We start from the raw sequence: 25,475 nt of genomic DNA on the forward strand, positions 1-25,475 counted from the left end.
AGATTTTTCAGGTCCATTGTTATACCAGAATTGATAGTTTATGGAGGACTAATTCAAGCCATTTAAGCTTACAAGAGACTTGGGCATAAATTTTTAGATTATTATTATTATTTTGGTTTTGAATGAAAAAAAAACCTTCATAGTGATTGGCTTATTCCATGTATGATGTATAATCCATTTGTTATTATCTAAGTATATGAGGAGGAAATGAGAAATCACAGGGTTATTTGGTGACAATAAACAAATAATTTGATTCTGGTGAATTTTTAATTCTTATATTGAAAAAATCCAAATAAGTAGTCTAGTCTGCCACAGTAGTTTAAATTTTGGTAATATGGATAATCAGTTACCAGACAGTATCAATTTCCTTTGAAATTTTTCCATGGTAGGTTTCTGTCTTGGATAGCTAGGTGTTTGGTAGTGACTTTTCTGAAAATAAGGGGAAGAAAAAGTAAATTTGGGAGGAGGGTAAATTCAGTTTGATGTTACGGAATTTGAAATGTGGGTAGTATAACCCAAACATTATTGAACCTGAATTTTTAAGTACAGAAGAAGCAGCCCCTCTAGAAGATACTGAGAAAAAATGGGCAGAGATTCAAGAATATTAGAGGAGTGTTTTACCATAGAAACTCTAGTAAAAGAATGGTTTAAGGAGAGAAAGGTCAGGCACTACCAGATAGTACAAAGTGGTCAAATATGAAGAGAAATTGTCTGCTGGTAATAGAAATTGGTAGGGACTTTAGTTAAGAATAGTTTCAGGGGGCTGGGGTTAGCTCAGTTGGTAGAGCATTTGACTTGCACGTGTGAGACACTGGGTTTGATCCTTAGCACCACCTAAAAACAAATAATAAATAAAATAAAGATATTGTGTCTGTCTATAACTAAAAAAAAAAACAAAAAAAAAAAAAAACAAAAAAAAAAACCCAAAACAAAGCATAGTTTCAGTATAGTGTTCTAGATTGAAGCAGGTGGTGGTAGATTGGGGGCAATGCCTGTCAGGTATGGAAATTAAAGCTAATAAATGTGGACAGTCCTTAAAAGAAGTTTACCTCTGAAAAAGAAAAATATACTCTCTAGGGCTAGGAGAGCATGGGTTTTAAGACTTGTTCCTTTAAAGGAGGGAAAATGATTATTTCATTTGTATGTTCTACAAATTTTTAGTACCTCTTCAGTGTTCTTACTAGGTATATGATAGTGAACAATTAGTTACAGTAGGTTAAGCCTCTGAGGCTGACTGAATGCTTCATGGTGAGCCCAGAGTCCAGACAGCAAGAGAAAATGTGGAAATGTAAGTAAGTGCTCTGATGAGTGACAAAACTGTTCTCCCCAAAAACAAGAGCTTGAAAGAGGATGCATAGAGAATATAATAGTCAGACTCCATTAAGAAATCTATTCTTAGGTTGCACCTGACTTGTCCAGGGAAGATTTTATACCCAATATTACTTTATATTGCCAAGAAATCCCTGGGTTTAATGCAAAATTTTTACATCATAAAACAATAGTGTTTTAATACTACAGTTTTTGTAATTCCTATAAGCACATTTACAATAGATAGTTTAAATTATCTTAAATGAAGTCTTTAAAATATCTTGAAAATTTCATATTATTGTAGATTCAAATGGAATGTTAATTTAAAAAAATTCTGTGTGTCCTCTCAGCCTTCTCTAGTGGTAACATCTTGAAAAATTATAGTGTGGTACCAAGATACTGACATTGATACACTCTATCTTATTTAGATTTCATCAATTTTACATGTTCTTATTTGTGTATATATTTAGTTATGTGTAGTTTTTATTCATATATATTAATTTGTATGACTGCTACCATGGTCAAAGTACTGAAAGGATTTTAGACTTTTTTTGGAGAGGGACTACCAGAGATTGAACTCAGGGACACTCAATCACTGAGCCACATCTCCAGCCCTATTTTGTATTTTATTTAGAGAGAGGGTCTCACTGGGTTGCTTAGTGCCTCACTGTTGCTGAGGCTGGCTTTGAACTCTCAATCCTCCTGCCTTAGCCTCCCTAGCCACTGGGATTACAGGTGTGTGCTACCTCACTACTGGGCCAGAAATCACAAAAGTATTAAAATATTTTTTTTTTCCCCCAGTGTTTTGGAACAACATAAACTGACAAAAGAACAGTGGGAAGAAAGAATACAGAACTGGCATGAAGAACATAGAGGAATGCTAAGGTATTTTGGTGACTATATTTTCCTTCAAGTTAAAGTATTTTTATTTCATTTAAAAATTTTCAACACTGTTATGTATTATGCCCCCCTCAGTCATTTGAGTTTTATGAATAAAACATTAAATTTCAATCCAATGTATTTTTGTAGTTTTAATCTGATATTTAGATTCTTCCACTTAAATATATTACATTTAGCTTTATTTCAACAGGGAAGATTCAATGATGGAATACTTGAAGATTGCGCAAGATCTAGAAATGTACGGTGTCAACTATTTTGAAATAAAAAATAAAAAGGGTACCGAATTGTGGCTAGGCGTTGATGCTTTGGGTCTGAATATTTATGAGCATGATGACAAGTAAGTAAATCAACTGCATAATGAGCTAGTTGTTAGTCGGTGGTGTAAACATCTATCAAATTATGTTCTGTTTGTAAAAGTGGTTTCTTGTTTTGGTTACCCTTACTGTTTTTTTGTTTTGTTTTGGTTTTGGTACCAGAGATTGAAACCAGGGATGCTTAAGAACTGAGCCAAATCTCCAGCCCTTTTTCATTTTGAGATAGGGTCTTGCTTAGTTGCTGAGGCTGGTTTTGAGTTTGTGATCCTCCTGCCCTGGCTTCTCAAGCTACCAGGCTTATAGGCATTTGTATTTCCATTTTCTTAGCACCTTGCAGTTTCAAAAGTTCTACTTCTTGGTGTTTATCAAATGGGGTGACTTTTATTTGAGTTGTAGTTTATCTCATTTTGAGTTATGTCTTCTTACCAGACATAACTAAAATCCGTTCTCTCAATAGGTTAAGGATAATTCCTTAGATGTTATGATACTGACAAATAAGTTAAAGTTAACATGTATAAGAAATCATAAGCAATGAGAGAAGTTATAATAGAAATATATATATATTGGATTTTGAAACATTTTTTGAATGTTTATAGGAATTGTTTTGGACATGAATAGAATGTTAAGCATAATAAACAATCTGATTATATTTTAAAAGTGACCAGCTTGTCAGTACTGCATTATACATAAATATATACACATACACACACTCTATATGGGCATATATCTGTATATATACTATATGGACATATATATATATGCTATGTATACATGTATGTAATACCATATAACTATATCAGATTCTGGTAGAACTTTTGGGGAATAATTGCTACAATTATACATTATTACCAAACCACGTAAGCATTGAAGTCTGTTTCAGTATTGCCTTCTCCTAAGGCATTGTTTTTTATTCTGGGTTGGCTCCAGAATTTTTATTTTCAGATTATACCTGTCTAATAAAGTATATATTTCAAAGTCTATAATTATGACTCCAGAAAAGGAATTTTGCAATTTTTACTCTATACAAAGCAAGTTAGAATGCTAGCTATATAATTTACTACAGGAAATTTAGCAGGTTTTTCAAAGGCAGAAATTACCTTAAGACTAATTATGGATGGATTTTTATTTTTTCTCCTTTTAAAAAAATCTTTGAGCCAGGTGTGGTGGTGTATGCCTGTAATCCCAATGACTTGGGAGGCTGAGGCAGGATAATCTTGAGTTCAAAGCTGGCCATAGCAATTTAGCAAGGCCCTAAGCAACTCAAAGAGACCCTATCTCAAAATATAAAAAAAGGGCTGGGGATATGACTCATGGTAAAGAGCCACCGGGTTCAATCCCTAATGCCAAAAGAAAGGGAAAAAAATTTTTCTACTTGTTTCCAGGCTCTCAATATAATTCTCACAATTATATTCTTGTAATTTTTTAAAAGTAGCAAATAAATGTAGCAAAGTTTTACCTTAAAAGTATTGTGTTCCAGCTGGATGCTGTGGTTCATGCCTGTAATTCCCAGCTGCTGAGGAGGCTGAGACAGGAAGATGACGAGTTTGATGCCAGTCTAGGCAGCTTAGTGAGATACTGTCTCAACATAAAGAGGACTGGAGGCAGGGGACAGTGGGTGTGGCTCAGTTGTAGAGTTGTGGTTGTGTTTCTGTCACTTTCTTTTCAAGCAGCTTACTTTGATTTAGTGGGCATTAGAGGCTAAAATAACACATGCATATTGTGTAAAGAATGTTTTATGTAGAAAAAAACAATTTGCTATGCTGTAGTACCTATCTGCTTAAGTATTAAAGGTAGTACAAATAGCTAGAAATTCTTAGTTATGAGTAGCCTGGATGACTTCTTGGCTAGTGTAAGAGTCAGTCATTTCTCACTTATGTGATTTGATTGATAGTCTGAAAAAGTAAAATATATGAAAAAGCAGAAACAAAATTACTTACTCTAATCAGATTTCCTGTATTTTTATATGTAGGGTGATAAAAAAGGGACAACTGTCATATAGAGTTTGAATTTTAGTTCTACCACTTATCCAGCCATTTGTGAACACTTTAGAATTTTTAAAATTGAGATATAATTCATATACCATTAAATTAATTCTTTCCAAGTATACTGAAAATCCTATGTTTTTAATATATTCATATATCTAAACATTTAACAAGAAGGAAATAATAGTAATTGATGTTCATAATCCACATGAGAAGTTATAAAAACCTAATTTTTGCCCTTTCCTTCTTAAACATATTTAACTGAGAGTTGTAGTAACTTAAAAACAGAATGAAAATCTAAAATAATATAGACTCCAAGAGACTTATTTCTATACTTTGATTAGATATTTTTTCCTACGTAATTTTAAGAAAATAACTCTAATGCTTTTAAGGTTCATGACACATTTATAAACTCTTTGAGAGGTTATTATGTGATTTAATACGTCAAATTTCTATTAAAAATACATTTTGAAAACATAACTCTTTAAGATTGCCAAACGGCCCCCAAGAATTGATTAACTTTTTCTGTTGTTTCCTGCCTTTAATTAAAGGGATGCTCTTACTTTTTAAGGTTAACACCTAAAATTGGCTTTCCCTGGAGTGAAATCAGAAATATTTCATTTAATGACAAAAAATTTGTTATAAAGCCAATCGACAAAAAGGCACCTGTAAGTAAATTTATGTTTTAACTCTTTAAATTTCTGCTACTGCCCTATGATGTCACTTGAAGAATGGCATTAATCATTTATTGAATTGCTTTTGAGGTACATTCTCTTTTTTTTTAGTTTTAACTTTCCCAGTGGTAAAGTAACAAATGTTTCACCATTTCTAAGAAACAATTTAAAAATTATTTGGTGACTGGAATATAGTAGAAATAGTTAACTCTGTTTATAGAGTTTTATATTATAAATTTTTTTTTCTTTCGCTTGGAGCCTTGGATCTTTAAACAGATTTTTAACATTTAGCTAATGTCAGGGATACTCTAGCATTCTGTCTCTGCTAGTTATTGAAAACAAAAAGATATGGAGGACATTTCTAGGTTGAAAACAGCCACAAACAAGGACTGATTTTGGCATCAATTGTGAAAAGCTAAACAAAATAATCTCTTACCACCTGGTGGTAAGGAACAGGTGGTCATAGTTATTTGGAAAAGAAAAAAGAATAACATTTAAAGTAATGAGAGAATAAGATATTAATCTCTGTTTAAAACTGGTTAGGCATGCAGAGGTAAGGAACTAGTAATTAGGAATTAGGAAATTTAATGATTTCTAAACTATGTATATATATTGACATTAGAATTCATACCTCATGTTGAAATTTAATAGATATGAAAGACACTATCTTTCAGAAAGGTTTTAAATCAGAATATTTTATGTTCAGGATTTTGTTTTTTATGCACCGCGTCTAAGAATCAATAAACGGATTTTGGCCTTATGTATGGGAAACCATGAACTGTACATGCGACGAAGAAAGCCTGATACTATTGAAGTACAACAGATGAAGGCTCAGGCTAGGGAGGAGAAACATCAGAAGCAGTTGGAACGGTATGAGTTTATAGCCTTTCATTTTTAATTGGTACAGTAAACTATCTAAAACTTAAGACTGCTCAGTTTTATTATTATACTCTAATTTTAGATTTTTATATTATTTTCATTGTATTAAAATAGCATTATCACATTGTCCTTTTTATTTTTATTTTTTTAAAACTTTTTAAATATTTAATATTTTTTAGTTGGACACATTATCTTTATTTCATTCTTATGTGGTGCTGAGGTTAGAACCCAGGGCCTCACATGTGCTAGGCAACTGTTCTACCACTGAGCCACAGCCCCAGCCCCTCACATTGTCCTTTTTAAAAATGAATATGTATAATTTTCAAGGTAAAATATGTGACAAATATTTCTTGGAAAATAGCTTTTCATGACTTCAAAGATGTGTATTTTTATTATTTTTTTTAATCAGTCATGTTTTTCACCTATATTGTTTGGGGCAGAGTAGTTTAAAAATTTTCAAATGTGTTTTGCTTTTGACATATTTCTTAAGTTTTTAAGGGTAAGAATGTGCTCAATGTTTAACTTTGAAATAATGTTAGTAATATGTAGAACTCAAGTTATTGTAGAATAGAAAAACACCAGTAATTCCTACCAAAGACCCTGATCTTTTTGACTGTTTCTCTTAGTCTTAAAAGATACTATTAAATGTACATTAAAACTGAGAGATATTGAATAAAACCCTTATTGACCCTGGAATTACATTACTCATCCCAGCAACATAATTCCCATAGCTGATTCTAGATTTAAACTGTATATTTTATTTGAAAAAATTTAGAGGCCAAACTGAAGCTAATCCTTTATTATGGAAATCTTTATGGAACGATGTGATCATCTAAGAAATAGAGGTCTTAAGAAAATCAAAAACCCAAAATTGAGGAAACCTAGACATACATTTTAAACATTGGACATAATATAGTTTGTGTCTAGTAATTAAATGGCCCCTCTTCCAGATGTCACTGTGCTATTATAGTTCTGGTATTTGTATTTGATAATTTTTAAAAAATGTTGTAAGTAATTCAGATGTTTTATTATTTCTACTTATTTTATAATATTAACTCAAATTGTATGCCCTACAGAATCTGACTTTGATAGATTTTGTGTGGACATGGACCCATTAACAAGGATACTAAATTGTATTGTTACTTTGGACTTTGTCCTTTTTTCCTGTAGTCATGTGCCTTTGGATTACATTGTGGTTCTAGTCGTACTTTTTAAAAAGTTCTTTATATATTCTTATATTTTAAAAAATCATCATAAAACTTGTACTCTCTTCTCTTCAAAGTCTTCTATGCTGGATTAAGTGAAAAGTTACTTTACGTGCAGTTCCTGTATCTTATAGTCACCCCTCCATATGATGTCTAGTTGTTCTGCTGTCCTATTATTTACCTTATTCCTCAGCACATAGAAGTGGGCTATATGGAATCTTATTAGGATCATTTGGTGATAGTTACTCTAAAACCTAGAAGGAAGTGGAACACTTAAGTTTCTTTTTTGGCATTGTAATTCATGTTTCCTTTTTGGAATACATTTTATAGCTTTTCATCAGTAATTGTTTATTGACTGCTTTATGCACAGTGAGAGTTTATAACTTTATTATTCTAGTCATCTAAGGATTGACAGACTTTCAGAAATGGCATGCTAAGTCTTTATTTATTCCCTGCTTTACAGGGAGAGAGAAATGGCAGCTGTATATGTGGAAACAATTTTGGTCAAGCCCACTGGTAAAGTAGCCAGCAGACATAACTTTGGAGAATGCTCAGAGGTGTGCTGCCTATGCTGCTAGAATCACTTGGGCAAAAACAGTAGATGGGAAAGGGCAGCCAGTAGACCTCTTTCTCTACAATATCTTTGTTTTTGTGGCTGAATATTTTCCCAATAATTCTTTTATTGGCAATGAAAATGGTCTTATTATTTATGTCCAAATTGAATGACTCATTCTGTCATACCTGAACATAATTTTCTATAGCTAAGATGGTTACTAAATTTAAAAACTGAAAACCTTAAGTTTATAATTTGGAATCAGATATCCATATGCCAATTGTAGGTTAGCTGTGGAAGCTTCTGTGTCATGGCTGGCTGCTTATGTCACGAGAACATAGCTGGTGTCATACAAAGAGCATAGGCTTTGAAACTAAATAGATCTTGGTTTGAATCCTCTTCTAATTCTTGTTTAATAAGACTTTTTTGAGCCTGTGTTCCCTTGCTTTTATTAGGAAAGTAATAATCTTTTAAGGTTTTTTAAGAAATAATGACACCTATATATAGGCATTTAGCAAAGTATTTGGTGTTTCTTAAATAGTAGCTGTTATAGTAATTCTTAATATTTTAACATATTCTAAGTTGAATGTAAATTTAATATTCATTTAGGAAAAATGTTAGTGGGCCCATTTGATAATCTTTGAAAAATATTCTAAAATAATCTATTTTTGTATGTTAATACACAGAATACATAGTTTACTAATGTTATTTATGACTTTGAAATAGAACTGGGTCAAAATGAGTATTTTCAACCCAAACTCTGAATAAAATATCTACATCCATATTTGGAGTAATCACAAGAAGTTTTGTAGAGAAAGTGGGGTCTTGAAGGTTAGAGAATAGAGAAGACGTGAATAAATACACGTGTGAAGATAAGAATATGCTTGCTATGTTAAGGGACCAGTGAGTGGATCAAGTTAATTCTCCCTAGTAAATGGTGTGCAGCACAGAAGCAAAATTTCCCAGTTATTTATAAGGGAGACAGGCCTTCAAAAACTAGGTGTCTTGAAGTGTTAGCTGGTAATGGCTCTAATCAGGAGAGATAAGATGTGAAAAATGAACCTCACAAGAGTGCAGAGCAAATTAAAGAATGTTTAATGTTTTATAATTGGATTAAATGTGTGCTTGTGCTGCACAGTTATTTTGTTTTTCAGTTGGAAGATGATACTTACCCCCACTTTACTTACAGCCAGGTACAGTCCTTTTTATTTGCTTCCCTGTCTCTTTCACCTTCATCCCTAAAGAAGAGCAAATGAAACATCAATAGGGAATAGCTAAATAAAACCAGCACCTTTCCCCAGAAGGGACTCTAAATGAGAGAGCTGGACCTGAAAGATTTTGATGGATGAGTTATGATCGTAGCTTTCAGATCTTGAGATGGGATTTGCACTGTGAGTCCTCAAGCGATGTTGTAGGGCCTAGGGGAAGAAAGAAGGGAACTGTCTTGGGGACTTGTAGTAGCAGCAGATATGACTGTGCAGAGGCTGGCAAGTGGTTGGGGTAGGCAGTGGACGTCCTCAGGAAGAGGACAAACATGAGTAGTTCTTGCCCGTATTAGCAGTTATTTGAAAACTGCTGTGCCTTTGTTTTCACAGAAAGCTTGATACTTCCACTGTCTGAAGATCACAGAAAGGGCAGCAGCCTCTAGAGTTGGGCAGCATCACACCCTTCTTTTCTCTAGGAGTGGGCTGCATCCACACTCTTCTTTTCCTCAAGGAAATTAGGAAGCTTAAATATGCCCTTAAGCCTTCATCATTCAGACGTCTAGAAGGGTAGTAACCCCTATCTCTTTGAATCTCTTTGCCTGTTATATGCTTCATAGAAATGAATGTTCCGTAGAGTGAACACAAGTTCTGGAGTATAGTTATTGATTCTTTCTCCTAGGTTTTGAGAAAGTACCTGTAGGGACCCCAAAACTAAAGTGGAGTTCCCCTTGCCTGAATGAGCCTCAGGCCCTTAGTTCCTAAGTGGTATGAGGATTTATTAAGCCAACAGGGGTTCTAGTGACTCTTCAACTTCATGAGTTGGTTTGGTGTAACTTGGAGTATGACAACTGGGGTATGGCAACTGTGCATTTAACTCTTATTATGCCTGATCACCATCATTGCCTGCCTTGCCCCTAACTGACTTGGGACAATACTATTTGCTCCCAAGTTGTACTCTTTCTCTTGATGGTACACGATATATGGAATCTGTAGGAATTTCAAAATTTATGTTTGTAGTTTAAAGGAAGAATACTTTAATAGTAAGACTTTGCTGAAAATGTGGTTTTGTGTGTGAAATTCAGAATTGACACTAGATGGCAGTGATGACTTTTTGTGGAACATCAAAAAATGTTACAGATGAAATCATTTGTTTTTAATTAACAAAAAGAAAATTATTCTCATTGAAATAATGATTTGAATATTGATGGAACTTGTTAAGATATAATTTCTCATCTGACTTTTATTCATCCTTTTGTTTTTGATCTTAAGCATGGAATCTGACCCAGAGTAGGCTCTTCATGGATATTTGATGCATGAATTTGGCCGTATTTTAAAGAATGTCTCATCAGACCATGACAGATGCAATTAAACAATTAAGGCATGCTTTCCCACCAACAAGCTCTGATGTTGATCATTTTTTACAGCATTAAACACCTAGTATCATTCTAATGGCATTGTCAAAGGAAATAAAACTGATTTATCATCTTGGATGTAGGCATATATGGGTACTACCCCAGAAATTAAACTTGCATTAATTGATTTATAATTAATTATTTTAAAAATAGCCTCCCCAGTTTAAGAAGGGCTTATGCTAAAGAAGGCATTTTCTTGGGGTATGGCAACTGAACAAAATAAACTCCATGATGCTGATGTAGGTTGCCAGAATTCACCCAATGAAGATGGTAACTCTCCTAATCTTTTTCCCTGACTCAAACCTGCCTTAAAAACATGATTTATGGGCTGGGGATATAGCTCAGTTGGTAGAGTGCTTGCCTTCCATTCACAAGGCCCTGGGTTCTATACCCCAGCACCACACAAAAACAAAACAAAACATGATTTATACACAATACTTTTTAGCAGTTTTATAGTTAAGAATCTTCCTATGATGTCTAAAGCCTTTAATGTTTTTCATAATGGTCATTGATCATCTTTATTATGATCCGACAATAAGAAGTACACTGAAACCCAGCACATGTATATATGAATGGGCATGAGTGTGTGTAACAGCACAGGCCAATATTTTTAACCATACCATATTTGAAGATAAGTTAATATAATGAAGAATTTTTAAATATTTATGCTGTAGTTTCTTATATGTTCAATATTAGGTTTCACACTATTTCTATTGATTTATAACATGGGAATTGCAATTCCTTCTAAGGGCACAGTTAGAGAATGAAAAGAAGAAAAGAGAAATAGCAGAAAAAGAAAAAGAAAGAATAGAACGTGAAAAGGAAGAACTAATGGAACGTCTAAGGCAAATTGAAGAACAGACATTGAAAGCCCAAAAAGGTAAGTTTCTTTTTAACGCTGTATCCAAAATTATTACTTTACTAACAGGAGTATTTCCTGACTGTTTTTATATGTTTTTTTTATGTTATTTAGGACAGTTACATTTAATTGACAATGCTTATGGGAATTGGATCATAAAGACATTTTAACTAAAGGCACATTGAGTTCTACAGTGCTCATGTTCTCTTTAATATACTTAATCACAAATATTTTTCACGTGTTACAAATATCTTTCACGTGTTATAGATGAATAGCTATTTACTATAGTAAATAACTATTAATTTATAACAATAACTGTTCAGGGTTCCATAAGTAAAACCATATGTTCAGTCCTTTAAGCAAAAGCATTTATGCAGTGCTTCAAAGCATTTTCAGCTGTTCTGACTATATACACTTTTAGAACTCACTCCTAAAAAATATTTTAGTGTGTTAGCAAACACAGCACACATTGTGGATATAGCTCAGTGATAAGAGCACTTGCCTTGCTGTGTGTGAGACCCTGGTTCCAAATCCCCAAAACTACATTAACAACAACAACAAAAGAAAAATCCACCATACATGTAATATGTGTTATCTGTTTTTGGTAGTACAAGTTTTGGAAGAACTTAACTTACTTCTTAGGCAGCATGTAACCAAAATACTACAATATGGAAATGATATAAGTTTTTTTGATATGTGATTTATATTAAGTTATTGTAGAATTACTACTTTCATACAACAAATAGTAGAAAGAGCAAAAGAAAAAAGATATTGAGCACAATCCAATGTTTTACTCCTTCCTTAACAGTAGGATTTCAGAGGGGAACATGAAATCTATACTATTTATAAAACCAAATTTAATAACTTGCTTTCCTAACAACTAGTAGCCATTGAGTTCTACTGGAAATAACCAGTAGTCTTATATAAGGCTTATTTTCATTCCTTATAGCAGCCTCCTATTGGAAGGAAATGCTTTTCGGGAGTATGTAGAATAATTTGCAAGGAGATAGAGCGGAGAGTCAAAAGATAACTGTTAAGTCTTCAAGATGATTAATCATTCCAATTCCAAGAGAATTGGAAATATTAATAGAAAAAAATAGGGTTTTATTTTAACCAGTAGAAACATTATTTCTCAGAGTTATAGAAGACCTGGAAACTAAATTATTCGAAGCCCAAAAGTAGTAAAGTATTTGTTTACAGACTACAGCTCAGGGGTATAGCTGAGCAGTAGAGCATTTGCCTAGCATGCATGAAGGCCCTGGGTTCAATCCATAGCACTGCAAAAGGAAAAAAAGTGTGTAGTGTAGTAAAAGATGTTAAAAATGGAAAGTTTATAAACATTTATTGTACCTGTCTGATTTGAAAGATTGAACCAGCACTTCTTTATTTACATAACACCTTTTTTGAGAGAACTACTAAATATTTCAAACTCATTTATTTAGGATGTGTAATAAAAATATTAATTTATATATTAAAAAAACAAAGAAGCACTGAAGAATATATGCAAGATAAAACATAAAGAATATAGAACAACCTGTCAAGACAATTTCAAACCAGTCATCTTAAGGCAAAAGACACCCAATTTGGTTTTTGTTTTTCTAATGAAGCTTTTCCAGGCTGTCCTAAAATCTACATGATTGTCTTGTAATTTATATTAAAATCTCATTCAAATGCAGTAACTTTGGCCATCTCTAAGTCATGGTATTTAGTAAATTAACCTATGATTTTTTGTGTATGAGAAGAAACTTTATATTTTATTATTTCTTTTTGTTTTTATTGATGTTATTATTTTAAATGAATCATTAAATAGAAGCATTGTTCCACATGTAACATTTAAAAAATTATCATTTTTAATTATTTTGAGGATATAATGGCAAATGATATTTGAATATAATACAGCCAGACCTGCATTCAGTTACTGTTCAAGCAAATATCAAGGTGAATTTTTCTTCTTCAGTAAGACAAACTATAGAAAAGAGTTGACATGTAATGATTGCATTTGGTCTGGATACTTTTTAAATCCCTTGCGTGTATTATACACAGTTCTAGGCATTAGGATACAGTACTGAACAGTACTAAACAGGAAAGGTCCTTGCTCTAATAAAGAAGAGGATGAAATGGTAAAATCATTTTTATATAGTTTTTAAGTGCCAGGAGGGAAGTAAGCATGATGTGATTAAAAGGAGTAGTTGTGGGTAGGCAGGGTGATATTCACTTTGGATATACATTGTTTACAATTAGGAGCAAAGTTTAATTCTGTTGTTAACTTATAATATGATCATAAGGGAGTCATTTCATCCTCTTGGTTTCCTTAGGTTCCTAAATTCATATTTTAAAAAAATCAAAGCACTTTTCTGATAGATTCCTTAGGTGTTGTACAGATACTTTTTTTTGTGGGGGCAGGGAATAAACAGGGATTGAACTCATGGACACTTACTCTACCACTGAGCCACATCCCCAGCCCTATTTTTTTTTTTATATCTTTATTTTTATTTTATATATTTATTTATTTTATTTTATTTTTAATGTGGTGCATGCCTCATGTATGCTAGGTGAGCACTCTACCACTGAGCCAAAACCCCAGCCCCCCCCAGCCCAATTTTATATTTTATTTAGAGACAGGGTCTCACTAAATTGCTTAGGTCCTTGCTAACAAAACTTACTTGCTTTCCTTTAAGGTAGTATTCTTTTCTAAGGTTTTTTAAAAAAAGTGATCCTTGATGAAACATTGCCTTAGAAAAGGGAAGTATAAATCAAAACTGTGAGACGCCATTTCAAATTTGTAGAGTGACTACAATCCAGAAAACAAATATTAGGAAATCTTGGACACAGGGTTCAGTGGCTCATGCCTGTAATCTCAGTGACTTGAGAATCTGAGACAGGAGGTTCATGAATTCAAAGCCAGCCTCAGCAACATCGAGGAGGTAAACAACCTAGTGAGACCCTGTCTCTTAAAAAAAAAAAGAAAGAACTAAATAGGGTTGGGGATGTGGCTCAGTGGTTGAGAGTGCCCTTGAGTGCAATCCCAGGTACCAAAAAAACAAACACAACAACAACAACAACAAAAAAAAAACATTGATAAGAATGTAGAGTAATCATCATACATTGCTGATTGGAATGTAATATAGTATAGCCACTTTTGTAACTACTGTGGCAGTCCTCAAAACCAAAAGAGTTAATATAGTCTAGGAATTTCTCTCCTTAAGTTTGTACCCCAAAGAAATGAAATCTTACAACACAAAAACCATATACACATATATTAACATTATTTACAATAGTTAGTAGAACAGGGGAAACAACACAGATGTTCATCAGTTAATGAATGAAAAGATGAACATAGATATGAAAATTATTAATAAAATATTGACAAATTACCTGAAAAAACACATTTAAAAGATAGTGTATCGGGCTGGGGTTGTGGCTCAAGTGGTAGAGTGCTCTCCTAGCACATGTGAGGCACTGGGTTCGATCCTCAGCACCACATAAAAATAAAATAAAAAGATTTTATCCACCTAAAACTAAAAAATAAATATTTTTTTTTAAAAAGAGTACCATAATCAATTGGTTATCAGCCCAGAGATACAATCACTAAATGTAGTTCACCACAATAAAACAGACTTACATACAAGAATCACATTATTATCTCACTAGATGCAGAAAAAGCATTTGACAAAGTTCAGTACTCACTGATGTTTAAAACAGTAGAAAAACTAGGAATAGAAAGCACTTACCTCAACATTGTACAGGCTACATATGATAAACCCAAGGCAAACATTATTCTGAACAGAGAAAAACAAAGTCTTTGCTTTAAAAACAGGAACAAGGAGAGGAATGAGCTATTTCATGCAAATCGACACCAAAAGAAAGCAGGAGTAGCCATACTAATATCAGATAAAATGACTTCAAATCAAAACCAGTAAAAAGAGACAATGAGGGTTATTATATAATGATTAAGGTGTCAATTCAGCAAGAGCAAATAATTCTTTAAAAATATATGTGTGTGTATATATGTATATATATCCAATATTATAACCTCAAATAAAGCAACTATTAACAGACCTAAAGGTCAAACCAATACAATCCATAGCTAGGGTCTTTAACATTGGACAAATCATCCAGACAAAAAATCAACGAAGAGACGGTTAAATTGCACCCAGTACCAAAGAGACCTAACAGAACATGCTATCCAACAAATAGAGAATGCAAAACTTTCTTATTAGCATATGGAACATTTTTCAGGATAGATCATATGGCAGTCCACAAAACAAGTTGCAGCAAATTTTTTAAAAAATGAAATCATATTGAGTGTCTTTTCTGATCACAATGCAATAAATCTAAAAATCAATAACAGAAAAATCTTTGGAAACTATATAAATACATGGAAGAACTCAAAAAAGAAATTTAAAAATAATTTTTGCCTGTGTAGTTAGTTCATAACATGCTTGTGTTTATGTATCAGAATCAAGACTCATAAGCAACCCAGCATATTTAAACCATGAAATGATGAAAATACTTTTTGAAACATAACACTGGTCTCTCTCCCTCTTACATTCTTAAATATAAGCCCTCACTTTCTATTTAAATCAACTTCAATGTGCAGTTCTACAGGCTAGATATTTGAAAATCAGTGGTTGAGCTAAAATGCTTTGAATGGAATAAAGCTAAATTTCTGTAAACCATGTATCTGTTAAATGTTTTACACATTGTCTTTTATAATGTTTATTTTGGGGGATATTGGTGGTTGAATCCATGGCACTTAACCACTGAGTCACATCTCCAGCCCTTTTTATTTTTTGAGACAGTGTCTCGCTGAATTGCCGAGGCTGTTCTTGAACTTTTGATCCTCCTGTCTCATCCTCCTGAGATGCTGGGATCACAGGCATGCGCCACCATTCCTGGCAGACTCATTATTTTAAATATATATAGGGTAGAACCTGTTTTAAAACAATGTGAAAAGTTAAAAAAGCAAAAACAAAATAATAAATAAATTTTGGGGGCCAGATATATGAAAAGTAATGCAAGACATAAACTGTGGCCAGAAATCACCTGTTTTAGTTGCTGTACTCTTAACAAATTGTAAATTGCAAAATGATAAGAGTACTTGGGTAAAAAGGTACAGTGCATCAAACATATACTTAAGTATCTAGATAAATAATAGTTTGGCTCACAAACAGGTTTGATTCTCATCTTTGAACCTGTTACTTGGAAACATTCAGATTTTGGAAACAATTATTCAGAGATCCACTGACTAGCCCATAATGCAATTGTGTTAATCCATTATAAAAATCATTCACATAAAAACATGATTCTAATCTTCAACAGAAGCAATAAAATTAGAAGGTAATACTTCTTTTTAGTAATTAGATAATCAAATAACCACACTGGAATAAAATAAAATAAAGACAATTTCTTATTTCTCCTTATTCAATAAACCCCTTCCTCTTTTTTAGATAATGAAAATAAATGTATCACAACCAAATATGGGAAACTGCTTTGTCTTTATTTAGACCTGAAGGGAAAAATGAACTTTGGTCACATTTCCTTTAAAAAAAAAAAAAAATCCAGTTTTACATATTTCTAAATAGTCAGAACTAAATGAGCAGAAAAATAAGTTCATATGTAAAACTTGGCCAAATTTTATCAAAATCCTAACATGCAATGTAATACAAATTGTATGAAGACTGGAATTACAACATTCTAAATGTGTGACAGTTTTATTCTGTTCTAATATGTGTTAATCTATTATGTCCCATCATTCTATATAGAATTGGAATCCTGGACTTAATGGGTTAATGTACTTGTGCTTGTGTTGTTTTGGTCCAGAAGAGCAGAGCTGAATCAGTAAGAGTGAATGAAATATGTAATCTTTTTCCAACAATAATTTAGATTGTGATTGGCAGCAGAAATATTCTTGATGAATATTCTACTTTAACAGTTAATTAAGGAATATATTTCATGAAAACATCTCAGTATCAAATTTTTATAAAAGAAAAATATGAAGAAAAAAAAAACAGATGAAATAGCTACCACAACATGTCTTCCACAATGCATCTGGAGGGGTAAAAGGTGAGGTTAAAGGGTTGGTGATGTTAATATGAAAGGAAGTTGAATATAATTTTCTACAAGTGTTACTCTTCACAAAATAATAGTCATGCCCATAAAAGTGTATTGAATGGCATTTGAAAGCAACCATGTTATAATTATTTAAAAGGACCTTTTTAAAAAATTGTAATATTCCATAATCAGTCCTCCATTGTGCATTATAACAATAAGGCTTACTTTTAATCAAAGACTAAGTGGGAATTAACAAACTGGATTTAACAAATATTTTATAATTGCTTTTTTGCATCTTTTTGTTTTGGGGATCTTCCATTTCATCAGGGTGCTCAGTAGCTTCAAGTTCTTCAGATTCTTCTTTCTCTAACTCTGAATCACTTTCAGAATCATCTAGACTTTCAAAATAAGGTGAATATCATCATTGTCTCCAGCCATGTCACCTTCTCCATCATGATCTTCTATCTCATTGAAGCCAAGTCCAGTGTTGATAGCTTCCTGATAAATATTTGCTGATATGGAGACTCCAATTCTTCATTATTTTCTTATCTTCTTCCCCTTTTTGAAAATGAGATGTTGTTTTGTGATCTTCTGTAACAAAACAACCAATATGTGCTTTCTTGCATATACCTCATAAGTCTCAAGAATTTTTGTTTTCTCATTGCCCAAGTCTTCTGCCTCCAAATTGCTAGATCCAAGATCATTTCCTGGGGAGGCTGAATGATTCACCTGTGTGTGGGACATTACCTGGCAGCACTCATTATTGTGTTGATTCTGACATGAAATGCCCAACACACTCACAGTTTTCTTCAGGCAGACACCAGTAGCTTGCAATCTGCCACTGGCTCAAACAGGGTCACTTTGAGGCCTGGCCACAATGGCACATGCCTGTAATCTCAGTGGCTCAGGAGGCTGAGACATGAGAATCCCGAGTTCAAAGCTGGCCTCAGCAATGGCAAGGCCCTACACAACTCAGTGAGACCCTGTCTCTAAATAAAATGCAGAACAGGTCTGGGGATATGGTTCAGTGGCCACATGCCTCTGAGTTTAGTTCCCAGTAACCACTCCCATCTCCAAAACAAAACCCAGCATCACTTTGCAACTGAAAGCCCCCTCTGGGCTTTCACCACCATCATCACCACTTTAAAAATTTCTCGAAATCAAAATAGAGACACAACATACCCAAACCAATCAGATACAGCAAAAGTAATACCAAAAAGGAAGTTTATAGCAATCAATGCCCACATCAAAAAAAGGAGAGATTTTAAAGAACCTATCACTGCATTTCATGGAACTAGAAAAATAATTAAACACAAGCTTATTTAAAGGAAAGAAACAGTAATGATCAAAGCAGAAATAAATGAAGCCTAAAAAGCAATACAAAAGATTAATGAAACAAAGAACTGCTTCTTCAAAAATATGAAATAGACAAGCCTTAGCTAGACTGAGGACAGAAGAGTCAAATCAGAGATAGAAATGGAAGCATTACAACTGACACCATAGAAATACAAAAATCATTAGAGATTGTTATAAAGTATGTACCAACATGTTTGATAATTTAGGAAAAATGAACAAATTCGTAGGCACACACCTTCTCAAGACAGAATCATGAATAGAAAACCTAATCAGACCAGTAACAAATGAGATTGAATTACTAATAAAAAACTTTCCATCAAAGAAAATCCTAGGACCAGAGGGCTTCACTGCTGAATTTATCAAACATTTAATCTGAATCTCATTAAGATATTCCAAAACAGGAAGGAACTCTTCCAAACACATTCTAAGAGGACATTACTCTGATACCAAAAAACAGATAAGGACGTAATAAAAATAGGAAAACTACAGAGCAGTTTGATGAACAAAGATGCAAAAATCCTCAACAGAAATTTTTGCCAGCCAGATAGAATAGCAAATTTAAAAGATTATTTAGCACAATCAAGTAGGGTTCATCCCAGTGATGCAAGGCTGTTCCAGTATACACAAATCAGTAAAAGTGATACACCACATCAACAGAATGAAGGACAAAAACCACACCATTATCTCAATTGAGGGAGAAAAGGAATCTGACAAAATTCAACATTGTTCTAATACCTTCTAATAAAAATGCTGAACAAATATATAAGGAACATACCTCAACAAAATAAAGATCATTTATATTAAGTGAACAGTGAATATAGTGTATGGGGAAAAACTCTGAGATCTGGTACAAGACAAGGATGCCCATTTTTTAACATTTTTATTCAAGATAGTGCTGGAAGTCCTAGTTGGAGCAGTTAGGAAAGAGAAGGAAATGCAGGGCACCCAGATTGAATAAGAAGAAATCAAATTGTCACCATTTGCAGATGACATAATCTCCGGTATAGAAAACCTCAAAGACTCTACCAAAAACTATTAAAATTAATGAATTCAGGGAAGTTGCATGATATAAAATTAACATATAAAATCACTAGCATTGGGACTGGGGATATAGCTCAGTTGGTAGAGTGCTTGCCTCACATGCACAAGGCCCTAGGTTCAATCTCCAGCAACACACACACACACACACACACACACACACATCACTATGTGCTATATGCCAATAGTGAATTACCCGAAAAAGAAATCAAGAAAGCAGTCCTGTTCATAATAGCTACAAAAGATAAAATACCTAGAAATAAATTTAACCAAAGAGATGAAATTATTTCTACAGTAAAAATTATAAAGAAATTGAAGAGAACCAAAACTAATGGGAAAAACATCCCATGTTCTATATTCTTCTAACAATATAGAAGAATCAATATTGTTAAAATGTTCATTCTACCCAAAACAATTTACAGATTAATTGTAATTCCTATTAAAATATCAGTGGTATACTTCACAGGACTAGGAAAAACAATTCTAAAATGTATATGAAACATACACACACTTGAATAGCCAAGGTTACTGTGAGAAAAAAGAACAAGAAACATTACTCTATCTGTATTCAAAACATATTACAGATTTGCGGTAATCAAAATGGCATGGTATTGTCATTAAAATAGAATAGCCTAGAAGTTAACCCACGTATCTACAGCTAACTGATTTTCAACGTAGGTACTAAAAATATGAATTAGAGATAGTCTTTTTAATAAACAATGTTGGGAATATTGGAAACCCACATGCATAATTAAACTGGACTTCCATTTCTCACTGATTAAAAACTCAACCCAAAATGGATTAAAATCTTAAATGTAACACTCGAAGCAAATTTCGAGAAGAAAACCAATGGGAAATACTTCAGTCCATTGGAATAGGTAAGGACTTTATGGACAAGATGCCAAGAGTTCAGGAAATGAGCAAAAATAGACAAATGGGATTTTATAAAATTGAAAAGTTTCTGCACAGCAACACTCAACAGAATGCAGACAAAATACAGAATGGGAGACAATATTTACAACATATACATTTGACAAGAGGTAGATACATAGAATATATAACAAACTCCAAATAATACAAACAGATTTTTAAAATAGGCAGTGGATCTAAATAGACATTTTTCAAAAAAAAAAAAAAATACAAATGGCCAACAGGTACATGCAGAGATGCTCAACATCACTAATCAGGGGAATACAGATCAAAACCACAATGAAGTATCACCTCCAGTAAGAATGGCTGGTATAAAAAAGACTAAAGATACCATGTGGTAACATGGATGTGGAGGAAAGGGCACCTTGCACACTGTTGGTGGCAATGTAAATTAGTATAGTTATGGAAAACAGTATGAAGCTTCCTCGTAAATATTAAAAATAGAACTATGATGATGATGATCCAACAATTCTACTACTGGGAATATATTTGAAGGAAATGAAATCGGTAGGTAAAAGAACTATCTATCCTACTATGTACATTGCTGGACTCTTCACAATAGCTGAGAAGTGGAAATAAGATTATCTAAGTGTTCATGAACCGATTAATGGATGAAGAAAATGTGGTATGTAACATGCACTATCACGTCTTTTGCAACAACATCAATGGAACCGTTTCATTATGTGAAATGAAACAAGTCAGGTACAAAAAGACAAGTACCAGATGATCTCACTCATGTGGAATATAAAAAAACATTTATCTCATAGATGTGAGTAGAATGGTAGTTACCAGAGGTCAGGGACAGTGTGGAGGAAGGGATGAGGAAAGTTCCAACAGTGGGTACTAAGTTATAGTTATATTGGAGCAAAAAACTCTGGGCTATTGTTATAAAGTATGGTGACTTATAGATAACAGTTATGAACTGCACATTTCAGAAGCTAGAACAAAGGATTTTGAAAACTTTTAACAAAGAATTGTGCTTAGGGAAATAGGTGTGTTTACTAATTTAAATACTATGTGCAGTGTACACGAATTGAACATTATGTTTTTGTGTATCAAAAATAAAAACTTAAAAAATGAGTAATTCTAGAATTTAGCTGTGGCAACATCCAGTGTTGTACACTTTTCATCTTTATAGCAAAATAGCCACATAGAATTTTTATATTCCTTTATCAAGAATTTAGAACCTAACTGAAGAGTAATTTTTCTTTTCCATTCTTTTCATAACTCCAAAGTCTTAATTACAGTTACTTAAGCTAATTCTCACCATGAACAACAAAATTAAGAACGGTAAATAAAAGCTCTTACATTACATACATTTGACAAAAGGTAGATACATAGAATATATAACAATGTCCAAATAATACAACCAGATTTTAAAAATAGGCAGTAGATCTAAATAGACATTTTTCAAAAAAAATAAAGCAAAACATACAAATGGTCAACAGGTACATGCAGAAATGCTCAACATCACTAATCATCAGGGGAATACAGATCAAAACCACAAACCTTCTGGCATATAGATTTTCAACTTCTCCTCTTTTCTAATGTATTCAGTAAGGAAAAGTGATTCTTTCTAGACCATTGCACTTTCTTAGATAGCATTCTGTTATCTCTTTCATACAATGTACTTATTCAACAAGAATTGTTAATAATGTTTAAAGTTAGTAATTTTAAAATCATTTAAAAGCTTCCTGGTTTTGTGTTAGCAGTATTTTCCTTTCCTGTTCAACTTACTGGGATAAGAAAATTTTGTGGTTTTCACTGTTCAAGATTAAAATTTCAGTCAGTCATCTCCAAATAGCACTTGCTTTCATATGCCTTAGGAATTGTGGATACCAGTAACACAATTTTCAATAATTTGTAGTTCATGTAAGAACTTTTACATTAGGTCAAATTCCTTGGGTTTACTTATCTAATAGATGTTGCTAATAACAAATCCAGGGCCTTGTGCCTACAATGCAAGTGCTCTACAACCGGTATAATTTAGTACCTGCTTTTTTTTTTTTTTTTAAATTTCATCCCCCTTAAGTTCAAACTTTAAGTGAAAGGATTTTAGAAAGTAAAGGTATGTGCTTCTAGCCTCGTGACATAACTTGAATTAAAATGAATTTTCATGTCTTTGCATTTTTGAATTGCATCATAGATTTCTAAAAATTATTAATATTTCACTAAGATAAAAATGAAGTCTATGTGATTGATATATATTTATATATATATTGATATATATGTATGTGTGTGTGTATTGATATATGTACTGAGTTTTAGAAACTAAACACGTGAGATTCTGTGTTACTATTTTACTTTCTTTGGGTAATGAAATAATTGGAATTAATCATTATTTGGGGGGCATGGAAATACATGTATTTGACAGAACTAGAAGAACAGACTCGAAAAGCTCTAGAACTGGATCAGGAACGAAAACGAGCAAGAGAAGAAGCTGAACGGCTAGAAAAGGAGCGTCAAGCTGCTGAAGAGGCCAAGTCTGCTATAGCAAAACAAGCTGCTGACCAGATGAAGAATCAGGAACAGCTAGTAAGGAATTATATTAGGTCTTAGAGAAAAAGAAAAAATAAAGTAAATGTGTGGCATGAACTTTTTAAAAACCATATCTGTGAAATGCAAACCAAAGGTATGGGGAACTTAATGAAGTGTGAAAATAAACCTAAAACTTATTTCTGCCTTAAAGAAAGCCTAGAAATAAAACAAATAAATACCTTCACTGCCAATAAGATTCTCATTTGCTCACACTTTTGACAGGCTCTGCAGTAAGCCATCTGGCATCTTTTGTTCTAGATCGATTGATGCAGTATGTTCTGGTCTGTACATAACTATGGGCCATATTTCATTAGATTTTTTTTTGTTGTTGTTGTTCAGTGGACTTCCAAATAATGAGGGGCATAACACTTAAAAGATCTATGGATTTAAGTATTAGTTCAGGTAATTACTTGCTATTTGCCTTTATGGCTTGTTTAGCCCCCCTGTCCCTCCCTGTGAAAAGGGGAATGACATACTTAAGAGAATTGTTGAGGAATCAGATGAGATTATTTGACAAAGTACTCTTTAAATTATAAAGCGTTATGTAAACAATATAGTATTTTTCTTTTGTAGGCTTTAGTGAAAGTTTACTAAGTTCCTATTACTAAATCAGGATTAACTACTCATCTATAAAAACTCATTCTATAGAATAACACTTAATTTTGTCTTATTAGCTTATTATCTCAAGAATTTAGTATAAATAAGCCACTTAGGATCTTCAAGAAATATTGCCTTTTTAAAAATGGAAGAATGTACTTGAATATTTTTTGACTGAGCATGTAAGATTATTCAAAATATATTAGGATTTCTTTCTTTCTTTCTTTCTTTCTTTCTTTCTTTCTTTTTTTTTTTTAGTATTGGTAATTATGTTGTTCATTATAGGCAGCAGAACTTGCCGAATTTACTGCCAAGATTGCCCTTCTAGAAGAAGCCAAAAAGAAAAAGGAAGAGGAAGCAACTGAGTGGCAACACAAAGTAATCTATTCTTTATCCACTAATAAGTCAGCAATATACTAACTTTATAGAGATGAATATAAGATTAACATATGTTCAGTACTTTGGGAACACAGAAGAGGTGATTTATTTCCAGGAATGAGCCAGTTTATTGGGGAAACTCATATACATTGAAGCTGGATATTGAGCAATAAATTTTGGGAAAAGAAAAGATTGAGTACAGTTAGTGACTGAAGAGATGGTCATTCTAGACAGAAGGGAATTGAATGAGTATAGGAAATCTGGGCAAAAATAATGAATTTGAGGACAGTCAATAAATGACCAAAACATAGAGCGTAGATTTGGAAGTGTTGGTGATGTGCCTGGCAGATTGGATAGTTGAATTGTGGAAGGCTTTAAATAAATGGCCATGCTAAGACAAAGTCATGGGGAATGTCTGTAGACACCAGGCTCTCAAAATTTCAAAACATAATTGTAGCATGATCAGGTAAGATTTTATAACAATAACAACAATAATATAAAGGATGTATTGAATATTGGATACTTAAAGAGGTAAAGACCAAAGGTTTTGGTAGTGAAGAAAAAGAGAAATGGAGAGTTAAGAGACATTTTGTGGTGCACTGAAAAGGGCAGGATAACCAATTCTTGGATGTTGAGTAGAATTAGAGAGTTACAGTGATGGTGCTGCTGAGATTTCTAATGAGAGTTCTTTGTAGAGGAATCCATCATTGTCAAAAGTGAAAATCAAGCTTCAGTTGAATGTGGGATATATGAGAGTTTAATGTAAACTTTAAAAGACATCAACTCTTAAATACAACTATAATGATTTTTTACACCCCCAAATACAGTTATATATCATAAAATACAAAAGGAATTACTCACCAGAGTAATTTTTCTTGCCCAGGAGGAATAAGCCATCTGAGAAAATAGTGAAGAAATAAAAGACAAAGTCAGAAAAATGGTTTTAAATGCAGAGCTCCTGATAGGTCCAGCCCACACAGGAACTGGAGCTGACTGACGAGAAAATTGCTCTGTTGGTTTTATTTAAGGGGATACGTCAAAGGTAGGGATATGGTTTCAGATGTAGAGTCTTGCAGTCAACAGGTTGATTGGCATCTTGGTAGGCTATACCCATCTCTGAGGTGGTGTGGCAACAACAGGTCACCCCATCTCCAGTGCTATGTAGGACTTGGGAGAGCTGAATAGGACTCACATGTATCTGGGCGATTTTATCAGCCAGATTGTCACTGGAAGTTTCCAAATATCAGATTTTCCTATTCAGTGGGCTTCCATGCTGATTTAGTCCACATATAG

At 33.1% G+C, this 25,475-nt stretch overlaps 1 protein-coding gene and 1 pseudogene across 2 annotated transcripts in view; one reads left to right on the forward strand and one right to left on the reverse strand.

Annotated features, from left to right (window-relative positions):
• The window catches only part of Rdx (radixin), an 80,900-nt gene that overhangs the window by 32,885 nt on the left and 22,540 nt on the right, over nucleotides 1-25,475 (forward strand). For both annotated transcript variants that reach the window (XM_076846438.2, XM_076846439.2), the window contains exons 6-12: nucleotides 2,110-2,193; nucleotides 2,399-2,545; nucleotides 5,076-5,172; nucleotides 5,885-6,048; nucleotides 11,182-11,312; nucleotides 23,044-23,204; nucleotides 24,090-24,182. In XM_076846438.2, the coding sequence (XP_076702553.1) occupies nucleotides 2,110-2,193; nucleotides 2,399-2,545; nucleotides 5,076-5,172; nucleotides 5,885-6,048; nucleotides 11,182-11,312; nucleotides 23,044-23,204; nucleotides 24,090-24,182 (877 nt within the window). The remainder of the gene's footprint in view (nucleotides 1-2,109; nucleotides 2,194-2,398; nucleotides 2,546-5,075; nucleotides 5,173-5,884; nucleotides 6,049-11,181; nucleotides 11,313-23,043; nucleotides 23,205-24,089; nucleotides 24,183-25,475) is intronic.
• Nucleotides 17,584-18,089, reverse strand: LOC143392092 (small acidic protein pseudogene; annotated as a pseudogene).

Source organism: Callospermophilus lateralis, chromosome 2 (genome assembly GCF_048772815.1).
Source record: "Callospermophilus lateralis isolate mCalLat2 chromosome 2, mCalLat2.hap1, whole genome shotgun sequence".
NCBI classification, from domain to species: domain Eukaryota; kingdom Metazoa; phylum Chordata; class Mammalia; order Rodentia; family Sciuridae; genus Callospermophilus; species Callospermophilus lateralis.